The 13,772-nt window shown below is 37.0% G+C and overlaps 1 protein-coding gene across 2 annotated transcripts in view; it reads left to right on the top strand.

Moving 5' to 3' along the window:
• The window catches only part of LOC131029688 (protein pleiotropic regulatory locus 1), a 119,609-nt gene that overhangs the window by 93,271 nt on the left and 12,566 nt on the right, over positions 1–13,772 (top strand). For both annotated transcript variants that reach the window (XM_057960278.2, XM_057960277.2), the window contains exons 8-11: positions 10,648–10,711; positions 10,822–10,907; positions 11,015–11,116; positions 11,201–11,284. In XM_057960278.2, the coding sequence (XP_057816261.2) occupies positions 10,648–10,711; positions 10,822–10,907; positions 11,015–11,116; positions 11,201–11,284 (336 nt within the window). The remainder of the gene's footprint in view (positions 1–10,647; positions 10,712–10,821; positions 10,908–11,014; positions 11,117–11,200; positions 11,285–13,772) is intronic.

The raw sequence follows: 13,772 nt of genomic DNA, 5'->3' as shown, positions 1-13,772 counted from the left end.
GGAGGGTATTAGAATATTTAATTATATTTTCGTCACCTATATTTAGTTCCTCGTTTAATGGTCATTTAGCTTTTTTAGTTAATTAGCTTTTAAGCTTTAATTAGCATTTAGCTTTTTCTTTTTAATTAATTAGCTTTTAAGCTTTATTTAGCATTTAGCTTTTTCTTTTTAGTTAATTAGCTTTTAAGCTTAATTTAGCTTTTAGCTCTTTAATCTTTTACTTTAACGTTATGTTCTAATTATAGAACATTGTCTTGTAACCTCTATATATACGTGTGTAGATCGTTCAATGTAATCATCCGATTATTGAATCATTCATTCAATTTATTTTTCAATAAGTGGTACTAGGAATAAGTTCATTTCCCACTAAACGAAAGAGTTCTTGCCAAAATAAGCTGAGAAATCGGTTATTTATTTCACTAACAATGTTTCCTGGAAGGCCATGTAGTCTACAAATTTTCTTGAAGAAAACCTCAGCTATTTGAGGAGCTCAATACGGTAGATATTGCTATGAAGTGTGCGTACTTGGTGAGGTGATCCGCTATTACATATATACAATCCTTTCCTTGAACCTTTGTCATGCCCTTGACATAAACCCTAGTCGCAATAGTAATAAAACCCTAGTTGCAGCAGTCATGAAACCTAGTCACAGATCTATGTAATTGCAGTGTTCAAAAACTCAAGTTATAGCCTTTATATAAATTAAGCTAGGGATTTTTAAAGAGTAAAGGGTAAAAATTAAATGAAAGGCTGACAGGCATAAATTATTATTATGATTTCCTTGTTAGAGGGCCGACTTAGATTAAAAGCTGTTATTCTTTATTAAGGCTGACCAAAAGATTAAATAAAATAAAGCCTAATAATTAGGGCCAACCTCTCTCATAAAGACGCATCCCTTGGGTAGGGTATAAGTAGAAGATAAAATGGGAGAGGATGGGGAAGGAGGAGGAAAAAAATATTGAATAAGATAATAGCAGATAAGTAGAGGTAAATCTTCAAAGCAATAGGCAACAAGTAGCAGCAATAAAATATTAAAGGCTGTGATGGAGGAAGAAGCAAACAATCCACCCATGGATAGTGTGGAAGAACTTGTGGAAGCAATACTCAAGATTGGATCTCGAAATAAAGAAGGATGTCTCCTTTAGGGATAACTATGATGTTAAAACATGAATTTCCCCAAATAAGAGAAGAGGACAACCCGATAAAGACTTGAAAGAGAGGGCTAGTAAAATGATCCTCTCCAAATTTGATGGATTTGGGAAGTCTACAACTCGTTCATGGGTCCAAAAGTTGGACACGTACCTTGCATTTAGCCCCATGACAGAAGAGAATGCCATAAAATTTGCTGTACTCCACTTGGAAGGAACAACCCATGATTGGTGGCATCATGGCCTTATTACCTAGGGCCACCAACACATTACAACCTATGATGAGTTCACCCAAAAACTCATCCAAAGGTTTGACCAAAAACATCCCGAATGGTACTTTAGGGAACTTACACAACTAAGGCAACAAGGAAACATAGAAGAGTATGTCACGAAATTCCAAAAACTTTCATTTATGGTACCAGAAGTATCTCAAAGTAGACAAGCTTACCTATTTGTCGAAGGATGAAAGGACTCTAACCATGGATTTGTAAGCGCCCTTGATCTTACATCTCTTGAGGATGCAATCCAAAAGGCACTAAAGCTAAACATCACACATACAAAGGACAAATACCATACAAGGAATCAACCTTACCCCTCTCTGTCTTTAATGAAAGAAAAGAGCTCACAAACAAAGGATTATGTTTCCAATGTAAGGGAAAATGGGAACGTGGACATGACTGTAATTGAGAAAGACTTGAAAGATGATGAGAAGATCCAGAAGAAAAAGGTTTGTGCTTCAAATGCAAGGAAGAATGGAGGCCAGGACACATGTGAAAGCCAAATACATGATATAGAGGAGATGTCTGACGAAGAAGCAAAAGGAAATTGAAGTGAGAAAACAAGACACGATGACGAAGATTTAAAAGCATCCAATCAAAAGAAGAAAGGACAATAAACAAGTGGAGCTTTGAAGAGGACCCAATCTAGTAATTATGGTGCCCTTACATCCTCAAGATCTATGGGACATATTAAGAAAATGTTTGAAGCATATTGGAGCAAACACACCAATGAGCATATGGGAGCCGGAAGATGGAATCAGGCCCATTTTCTGGGTCAAAATGGATTATGGGTAGAGAGATGGGGTTAGGCCCACTTTCTGGCTCAAAATGGATTTTGGGCTGAAAGATGGGGTTAGGCCCACTTTCTGGCTGAAAAAATTATGGACAAAAAGATGGGGTTAGGCCCACCTTCTGGCTCAAAATGGATTATTGGCAGAAAGATGGGGTTGGGCCCACTTTTTGGATCAAAATGGATTATGGGTAGATAGATGGGGTTAGGCCCACTTTTTGGCTCAAAATAAATGTAAGATCCCCTATGGAATCTTGCCCAACTATTTTGCACTAACTACTGAGCATAATGACAAACAGTTTGCCCATGTGCAATTCATATGATTTTCAGATTTGAACACGCGTATGTCTGATTTGCAAATGTTTATTTTCAGAGTTTGCAGAGGTGTAAATATTTGATAAGATGTTTTCAATATATTTATCCATTCATGTATGAACTGAACAATAAAGATTAATGTTCCCAACTTTATATAACTGAAATGACAGAAGTTTAGTTTAATTTCCAAAAGCAGATACAAAGTTATTAGGAACAAAATTACAGATTTGTGACCTTATGTTCTGTGCATTAATCTGAAAGTAGTATTGCAAAATTCAGAAATTTATAATCAACAGTTGACCATCTGCTCGTACTCAATGTTATGTCTTTCCAAACACCTCATACAATGCAGGGTCTTCATTAATAAATTAGTGCCAAATCTAGAAGGAGAATGAGTTGCTACTATAACCAGTACCTAGTCACACATAGTCAAAGATTCAGCTCTTGTTTCTGATTTCAGCCCAGAAATGCCTCATGTCACCTCTTATAGAGTCCTTTCAGACTCACAACTTGCCTTGGATGCTTCTTGTCCAAACACAAACAGCAGATATTAAAGAGCAAACTCTATTCATTCCTCATGCACTGATCCATATGACTACCTTCAATCCCAGAAATATTATTTTTTGCTTTTACTCTTACGACCATGCTTAAAACTTGGCGCCCGGCACTATAACATTCGCCCAAATGTTTGAGTGACCATTGCCGTCCTCTTGCAAAATCCCACACCATTAAACAGTCATGTCCATCACAAGATATGTGCACCCAGCGTACATATAAACTCAGAAATCATGAATTCTAGTTAATTTCCAGTCAATATATATAATTTCTATTAACACAAAATACCCAGCAACAAGATAAACTGAAAGGACAAAGGTTTACTGTAGCAAGTACGGCAATGTAGCAAGTATGGCACTGTAGCAAGCACGACACTGTAGCATGCTTCCAACAATTATAAATCTTCACCCATGTATCTTGAACTTCACACCCAGAAAACTAAGGCATTGATCAATGAAGCACAATTTGAATTCTGAAATGAATCCAACAAAGGGTAGACTTGGGTTTTCATCTAATCCACCTAAATCCCAAGGGTTTCCATCCTAGGACTCAAAACTGAAAGCTAGAAGCTCCCAAATTCTCCAAGTGAAAATAATAAACCAAACATATCCATAAATGAGCTCTTAAGAACCTTTAATAACTTTCTTGGGAGAGCTCACACACTTTCCAGCCAATGAGGGATAAGAGTAGGGATATCAACAACCCATCTAACTACCGCACTATTATGGTCAACCCCCTTCTAGGCAAACTTTTTGGGAGCTTCGTGGAGCGTAGAATCAGCAGTTGGGCAGAAGCGGAAGGAAAAAGGGCCAAAGGTCAAGCCGGTTTCAGACCTAGACACTCCACCATTGATCATTGCATCACTCTTCAGCATTTGATAAAGAATCTATGGGACAATCAAGGGGAAGAAGCATATTGCTGTTTTGTGGATTTTAAGAAAGCATTTGACATGGTGCCTAGAGACAAACTTTGGAATAGAATGGAAGATATGGGTGTACCTGACATATATAGAGCGGCAGTCCATAGACTTTATGTGAAAGTTAGAGCTAAAATCAGAACTAGTGAAGGAATGTCTGAGTGTTTTGGTAGTGACATTGGCGTTAAGCAGGGGTGCCTTCTATCTCCCACTTTGTTTGGTTTATACATTGATAAATTAGAAACATGGTTAAACATGTCGGAAGGTGAAGGTGTCCATCTTGTAGGCTATGTGGTGAAATTACTTTTATATGCGGATGATCTTATCCTAATATCTAAAACGGCTCATGGTTTGAGAAATCACTTAAGAGCTCTAGAGCACTTTTGTCAAGAGGTAGGAATGGAGGTGAACATTACCAAAACCAAGATCATGATTTTGTCTTTAAAGAGGAAAGCTAAGCAAATTACCTTTCTTTTTGAAGGTCGTCCGCTGGAAATTGTGAAAAAATACAAATATCTTGGCATTGAATTTCAAAGTAAACTTAGTTGGGAAACTTGTAGAGCGAAAAGGATACAGGGGGGATGGAAAGCGTCATATTTACTTCAAAATAGGTGCAGAAAAGCTGAGCTGTGGGATTGGAAAACCAAGAAAATTCTTTTCGGTTTGCTGGTCACACTAGTTGTTCTCTATGGATGCGAGGTTTGAGGGGGCAGCATGTCAAATTGTGGATGGAGACAGTTAGAAAGAATTCAAAAGCACTTGATCACAAGCAATCTCAAAGTTAAAACTTCAGTGCCTTATGATATCCTTTTAGCAGAAGCAGGTACTTTTCCGTTGGAGGCATCAGCTATAATCCGGTTAATAAGTTATCTAAAGAAGGTTGAAAACATGAATAACCAAAGGTGGCCCAAGATTGTGGTGGAAGAGGGTCTTAACTGTAGGAAGAAATCTTGGATGAAACAAAACAAAAAGTGGATGAACAAATGGAACATCAAACTGCACGAGTGTCCTAATACTAATGGGGAAATAAAGAAGTTCGTCATTGAAAAGTTTCAAACTGCCATGTGGACTAATCACATTGGTCGTAAAAAGGCGTATTACATCAAAAAGTTTAACCCAACTGGAGAACATGGTGAGAAAGCATATTTAGGAACAGCTATTAAAGAGAAGGCAAAGCTGTTACTTGCTCAATTAAGGACTGGTTCACATCATCTCAGATGTGAAACGGGTAGGTGGCAAAGACCCAAAGAGGTTTGGGAGGAGAGAACTTGCTTGTTCTGCAAGGCGAGTGCTATAGAGACTAAACGTCACTTTCTCATTGAGTGCACTGCTTACAATGATATACGTGCTCAATATGAGTTTATCTTGAAAGCCGACATGTATCATTTATTTGATGAGGACAAGATCAACCAAACTGCTAGCTATCTGGTCAAGATTCATAGCAGGAGATCTGACATGGAAAGGAATTCAAAGGGTCGAGTGCTGTGATTTTCTTGGTCCCATAGACTGATCAGTCTCGTGCACATCAGTAAAATCATTCATTCTTTTTAAAATTTTTTTTTTTATTGTTTGTTATTTTATTAGATCAAGCGCTTTTGACTGGAGCTATGAACCAGTGAGATCACAAGGAGGACCTCATCTCCGAATCGAGGGTCAAGGCATCCTCTTTGAAGCACCCTACACAACTTGAGAGCACAGCTGTCATTTTCCTAGCCAACGAACGAAGAGTAATCGACCAACCAGCATGGGGGGACCAAGAGCATGCTCCAAATTTATCATTCACTCACTCCTCGGCGTGCACCAACAACGAATAACCTCTCCGGCCAAGTCAACAGGAGACACCTCTCCGGCCAAGTCAACATACCGGTTCAGCGAGAGACGAACGAATGACTTGGGTGGAGAGGGGCCAAGCCCCGTGCATTGAACTCATGACCTCCACTGGGGGAGGCTCGCAGCACTACCGCTGCGCTATGGGGTGAACCCATTCATTCATTCATTCATGTCTCCACATACTTTAATAAAGAGAACTTTTAATATTTAAATTACATTCCCTTTTAAGTTAAGTTCCCACATCAATAAAGTTAAAATATTTAAATTTAACTTTATAACTTAACTTTATTGATAAATTAATTAATAATCACAAATGATTATTAAAATCTCAACTCAATATCATCAATAACCATTGACAAGATATTATTCATGAACCTAAGTATCCCAAAAACACATCAAAACACCTCAAAATCGCCTGTAACTGAAATTGCCTAAGCCAAATATCATCAAGATCCCTTAAAAGTCATGGTTAGCCTACGGGACCATGGAGAAATAAGCTAACGACAACATCATACAATGCGTGCTAGAAAAGGGGACATTACAATAGATATGAGCAGAAAGATTGGGGTTAGGCCTACTTTCAGGCTCAAAAAAATAAGAAGGGATTTAACAACGAATGTATTTGCGTGTATACCTTAGGCTCTTGTATCCTTTTGGAGCCTCATTAATTTTTCTCATCATTTATCAATATGATGAATGAAAAATATGAAGGCCAATCCAGTTGCCTAGGAACATCTTGCTATTTGTTGATTGGTGTAATGTACCCTTATGTTAATGCTTGGGAAGAAGGGAACAATTAACTTGTAAATCAATTGCAAGAAACTTCTTATAAGAAACTCTAAATCCTTATGAAATATTGATAATGCTGATAACAATCCTTCATAGAATGATAATGTATCAATTTTGAAGAATATGATAATATAAGTAATATGTATAATCTGCAAATAATAATATGTGGATTGGATGGTAGATCACTGCTGTATCTGATATGACTTGAGGAATTGTGCAAGTTTTGGATGTTCTAATTGGCAGAAGTATAGAGAGATCTCTGCTCTTCCTGATGTGTCAATATGAGTTATATGCTATGAGCCTCCTTCTTGACGATAGCAATAATGCCATAAAATGCTGATAATCTTGTCCTCACCTGTAGCAATGAAGAATGAATTGCTGTTTCTGATTATGACTTGGGAAATATACAATGTTTGTGGTGCTATTTCTGATTTATCCTTCGAACCATGCAACCTGTTTGATGCCAAAAGAAAATGCTTGATTGAGCAGATCCAAATATGGATACAAAAAAGAAATAAAGACAAAATACGATGATTCTGGGAATGGGTATTTGATCCTCCCTTAAATATCTTTAAGACTGATCGGTTGTCCCTTCGATTTGGAGTAGTCATGTCTTCCCTTGATCATGTCTCCTCATCAGTGATTGTTAGGGGCTAATCGCACTCCTCAATGAAGATTAGATTTGCTGTTCTAATCACACTCAATGAATTATTTGTAATCAGAGTTGCTGGTTATATAATTAATATTTAAATGATTAACCAATGGAATGGTTAGTTTCTGATCCATCCCTTTAATTGATATTTGCTTAATTCTTAACCATTGCTTAATCGCTGGTCATTAATTGATGTCCTTAATCAGTTAGTTTAAGCAATATTGATTCTCCTTTGCAATCATCGATAGGTTTCCTGATTGGCATGATCTTGTCTTGCTGATTGGATTCATCATGGTAGTCAATATGTCTTATTATTTAATCATGAGGCAATTGACACTCTTTCTGTTATCTTATGACAGTGATGAATAAGAATGGATGTTTGATAAGAAATGGTCTTCATACATGATCGACATTGTGATGACAGTCTTAATGATGATGTTGGAATACCATCTTATGGACATATCAGGTTATGGATTTACTTGTTTATTTTGCTCATATTGGATCAATGTAATTAATAGTAGGGTCATGATCTATGTGTGTGTAGGATAGTTTATTAGCAAGGCCATCATACTTGACATCATGAGAGCTTAGCATGTTGTATGGTCTCAAAGTCTTCATTCCTTGATGGGTGGATAATATATCAAATTTCTTCTCTTCACTTTTATATCTTGTTCTCTATGTTTTACTTGGATCCTTGATGGGAAAATCATGAAGTCTTATGGAATAACACGATTTTCCACAATGTCTTCATGATACAATCCTTTGTTGATATAATATACTACTACCTACTTGAACTATTATTTACAAATTGTTATTTCCTAACTAATTGGAGGTGTTTCAAGGCTACCGCCCTTGATCACATAAGTGTTTTATTAGTTCCTATTATAAGGTTAGAGATGGGGACATCACAATTGGCAAAGTCATGTTGAATTGTCATTTCCAATGTATCCTTTGGTCTCTTATTTGTAAGGGTTTGTTCTTGAGGAATGGCCAAAAATGGGTGGCTCTCTACCACTGGATTAGATGAGGGTAGAGGGGGCTTCATTCTATGAGATCCTTTATTTTCTAAAGGATGATTTGCTCTATGCCTTGCTACTTCATTTATTTGCTCTTGCTTTTTGATACATGCTATCTTTTACTTTGATGGCGCGGATACATCATTCGCTCAAACTTTGATGCCTTGTCTAAGTATGCAACACAAATAGGGTCTCACTTGATTGTATTAGCTTGAATACCTGACAACATACCAATTGCAAATCCAAATATACCCCCATCACATGGAATTGGTTGTATCATATCAACATATCTCTAAAAATGAGAATTTGGGTTTGTTTTGAAGCTAGATTGACCCATGGAGTTATAACTAGCTCCCATTGTAATCCCTGTGGCAATAGGTATGTTGAACAATATATTCAAAACAATTGAAAACTATATATACATTTAGATACACATTTAATATTTTAAGCATATTGGCACATTCATAGAAGAGTGAAAACAAAACAAGAGACTTTGCTTAAAAAACAAAAAGTACTTTGAAAAACCAAAAAAATTTCGTCTTTACCAAAATTTTTGCTCTATCGTCTCTTTGTCAGTAAATGTGCTCTTGCATAGATGTAGGAATAGCAATGCAACTACTTCAGAACCTTAAATGATCAATCTTTAGCTCTCTTGTAACGTCTCCTACTAGGACGCTGCCAATTCCCAAGAAAATAATATGCAACACTACTCATATTTTTACCTCTAAATTAATTACCTAAACTAGTGATTATGTTTTCTCATAGTACATCTGATATTTGCCACCTTCAGGCCTAAGCCTTACTTCCATCTAATTCTCAGCCCTGGATGGGGATTTACTTGTCTAGGGTGTGGTGACACCACCTCCATAATGAAGTCCAGATCTCAGGAACATCAGTCCATTCACCCTTGGGGCTCTAGGGATGGATTTACTCCGCCTCTCCTTAAAAACAACACGTCTCTCCTTAGGGAAAATGAATTAGAACTGAATAAGAGCTTGGAACTGTAAATATGTCAATATCTTGCTGTACTATGAACATTAATTTATACATAAAGGAATTTTGACATATTTGATTTACATTTCTGATTGTCCCATTATTTTTATATATCAGTTATGATGAAATGTAAATCAGACAAACAGATATACTTATTAAAATATAATAATAAGAGAGTATTATTGTACAAATCAGCAGAGTGTACCAGTCTACTGTCCCAGACAAGAATGTAATACTTATTGCAATTGAATACAGATCCAGATCCGATTCAGGCAATGACAATATTATTCTCTATTTCCTTTTTTCCTGCCTCTTCCCCCCCTGGCTCTTGGTGTTGGAACGCTCCTTTATAACCTTTGGTTGGTGCTGGAAGCTCATGACTTCCCCTACGGATGACAATGATTTGTGAGGGATACGTCTCTTCAAGAATGGTCACTGCCTCTTTGTAAATTGCTTTCTATTAACTTAACTAATGATAATCGCTCCTTGCTAATTGCCAATGATAATCTTATTAATTTTTATTAACTATCAAATGACAAGGAATATGATTTCCGTACCATGGGGAAGAGGATCGATCCTCAGACTGATGCAGATCCAAGAGATGGGCGATTAAAGTACTGTGGTTGGTTTATGAAATTGTGAAGTCTTACTTTGTAAGACAATTTCATATTCAAGTTTGTTGTTCGTAAAATGGATATTAGGTCAGGGCCTTGACATCTCTTTTTGTAATGACGAGCGAGAATGAAAGATCAGCAAAAAGGAATGATTTTTGTTTTCTACATTTAAATGAGGTGAAATGAGTTTCTTTTAGTTTTTCAAATGGTTTAGATGGCATTATTAGGGTTACAGATATTTTTGATCCATGGCATTATTAGGGTTACGGGTTATTAAATGCCTAATATTATTTTTAATAGCAAAAAAATAAAAAAAAGGCGTCTAAAATGTGATGAGTTTGCTCGAGGTTTGTTGTGGTTTTGAAGGGTTATCTGGGTTTGCCCTAGTTTTTATAGGACAAAACCACTGGCCATATCCCACACCTTGTGTGAATTTCAGATGGGTCGACCTAGATCACAAATCTGTTTTGAACTAGATTGAGATGTGGGGCTACATACCAGCAAAGTGACAACTTAGGATCATAACCACTTTGCTGCCACTGAGTTCTTTTGGCATAATTAATTGAATTTGTATGTTAGAGTTTCTATTTACTTGTCTCAAGAACTTCTAGTTACCAAATGAAAAAGAGATTTTAGAGTGAAGAGAAGATTCTTTTGCTTGATTGCATTTACATATCTGTAGTCTTTAGTTCCTGGTTATTTTTATCGTGTTCTATATTTAACACTTGTATGCTTTAATGGTATCTTGCAGATTTGGGAAACAGCCACAGGAAAGCTCAAGATTACATTAACTGGACATATCGAGCAGATAAGAGGTTAGTTCCTTTGAAAACATTACTTCTAATTTTCACTCAAAATTACGAGCTTCCATACAAACTTAGGGTTATGTTTTTTGTCACAATTTTTTTATATTTCTCTGTTTCAGGTTTGGCTGTAAGTTCTCGACATCCTTACATGTTTTCTGCTGGTGATGATAAGCAAGTGAAATGCTGGGACCTTGAGTATAACAAGGTTTGTCTTATTGAAATGTCACAGAATGCTGTTGTATCATCTTGTCTAGCTTGTTTGATATTAAGGATTATCCTAGTATCACTCTAACACTATACTCAACAATGCAGGTTATCCGTTCTTATCATGGGCACCTGAGTGGTGTTTATTGTCTAGCACTTCATCCAACGTTGGATATTCTCTGTACTGGGGGTCGTGATTCTGTGTGCAGAGTATGAAACCTTTGTCATGTTTACGCTCTGAATTTTCGTTTATGGATAAAATTTAATGTTGACATAGACATTTGATATCATCAGGTATGGGATATACGCACTAAGGCCCAGATATATGCACTTAGTGGTCATGAAAATACCGTGTGTTCAGTTTTCACACAAGGAACGGTAATTAAAATCATTCTCAGCTATAATTTTTCAATTTTCAAACACAGAATTGATTCTATTGTTGAATATGGCTTACATAATTAATTTATGTTGTTAGATCAGTGAGTTTATGGAGTTTCATATGAAAGCTTTAGCAGAGCACTGAAAATTTATATTAGTCATTGGATTAGCTTTTGCATTTATTATGATCTCTATTTTTGATAGGAATGGTTTCTCATTTATACTTTGTGCACATCTTTTAATTTTTCAATTGAATGTTCCAAACATGTCCCCCTCCAAAATCCCCACATTTTTTGGATGGGGATATCCTTCGGATGTGGGGACTTGGAGGGGAAGTCCCTCAGCTGTCCCGCCACTGCCACAAGTCTCAAGGACATTTCCGAGATGGCCTCTGGCTTGGGGACTTTGGGATGTCCCAAATATCTTTAGGAGACTTCAAGGAGTCTACCAACCGTCCCAAGGGTTTCTATGTGTTGCAAAAAGTGAGTGACAGAATTCTGAAAATGACATTCACCATGAAAGGCATGTGAGGGTTTGAAGGCCTTAATTTGTGTTTGGTGGAAGGGTCTCTGCCCCTTGACACTGCCCTATATCGCGATAGGGAACATGCAAGGTGAAGAGCACACAGGAAATACTGAAAGGGGGAGGGGGGCGCTGGGGTGAATCAGTATTTTAAAAAACTTTTCAATAAGCAACCTTATAAATCATAGACAAAACAAATAACAAGACACAAACATCAATTTTCTTGTGGAAAACCCTTTCGGGTAAAAAACCACAGCACACAGAAGCTTTCATTAACAAATGGGCGCCAACCCAAAATTACAAGAGTGAGCACCAACCCATTGAGAGCACCTACTCTCATTGAAGCACCTACTCTCATTGAAGCACCAACTTCAAACTGCTAACACACAAGCTTTAGTTTGAGCACCAACTCAAAACAATCCAAGAAATAGGATTACCTTCACACACCAAAAAGGATATTCAATGCATAGCTCTGAGCTACAAATCCTCCCACAATCAACACTACAATCACACACACAGCCTGCAATTTACTGTGACAAAATTCGACATAGAATCAGTCTATTCTGCCTAGGTATATTCCAGTTAACCAGTAATGCCCATGATCTCTCTGCTCACAATCACCTCACAGAAAACATCCACCTGGAAAAACTAAAAAACTTTTCTTTTCTGTATGGAAAACACTCTTCAACAGATTATCCCATAATCACCATTTTCAAAACAGACAAAAAAGTCATCTCTCCTTTTTAATTGTCGAACGTAAAGAGGATTCAAAATAGAGCAGAACGTCTCATCTTTTCGCAGGCACACACGTCACGTTAATGCATCCTATATTGTGCACTTCAACAAAACAAGTAAAAACTTCACATCCAAGGACACCCAAGACACCACAGAAGACGTTTCACTTTTTAGTTCAGCATCTCTCCTTTTTGTATCTCCATATTTCACTTTATAAAAAAAATAAAGACCAAAATAAAAAACGAATTCAGTCTGCCAAGATTTTTAAAAACATTCATTAATCCCCAGCCGCACAAACCAGAAATGAAAGACGCGTTCATCATGACTTCTCTAGTAAAAACGTAAAAACATTTTTAATTGATAAATTTGTGCCAAAAACATTTGACCACGTCTGAAGAAGGCGTTACAAGGAAAAGGCATGACTTCCATCTATCGCAGCACTTTATAAAAGAAAAACGCATCACTTGAAAAATGACATCCATATTTTATTTCCCATTCCACTCTCTTTTATGAGCAGCACAATATCCCTCAACTCGGAATGCTGCCAGCACTTAAAACAGGTATCGACGGCTTATAATTAAAAACCCATATTGTTGTCTTCTACCAACTCACAACACCCAACACCTTTTTAGCGATATATCAAGTGTTATATCAAAAAGTGGAGCCGTCCCATTCATACAAGTCGTTACACAAGCTGGAGCCATTATAAAATAGTTATAAATACAAGGCGTTAAAACCTGAACTGTGAAGGATGTTTCACGAAAAAGGTGGAAGGAATTTAATGAGTTTTGTGCATCCACTCAGAAAAATGTAGCAGAATACTGAGGCCAATGCACCAAAAGGGAATTATTGAATGAATTAATTTCATTCAAATAAACCGTCCAAAAGGTGGAGTATATGCGTTGAAAGGAAGTAGCTGCAATTTGTCAATATTCTGAAGCGCTTACCAAAAGATTAATAAAAGATGACTTTAATCCAAGGAAAACACCAAGTATGAATATGTTGATAAAAACTTAATTAAGATAGCCATGATATATAAACTTCACAAAAATTGACCCCTTCGAATATTCAAACAATGACATGGCAGTCTGATTTGACACTTGGCACAAAAAGTAGACAAGAAGCCAGCTGAAGTCGACACACAACTAGGTGAAGTAGACAGGCAGGCAGCTGAAGCACACACCCAACCAGCTGAAGTAGATAGCCAGGCAGCTCAAGCAAGTAGGCAACC

This window comes from Cryptomeria japonica, chromosome 9 (genome assembly GCF_030272615.1).
Source record: "Cryptomeria japonica chromosome 9, Sugi_1.0, whole genome shotgun sequence".
Classification (NCBI taxonomy): Eukaryota; Viridiplantae; Streptophyta; class Pinopsida; order Cupressales; family Cupressaceae; genus Cryptomeria; species Cryptomeria japonica.
Note: the sequence above shows the minus strand (reverse complement) of the source record. Positions and strands in the feature narration are given on the sequence as shown.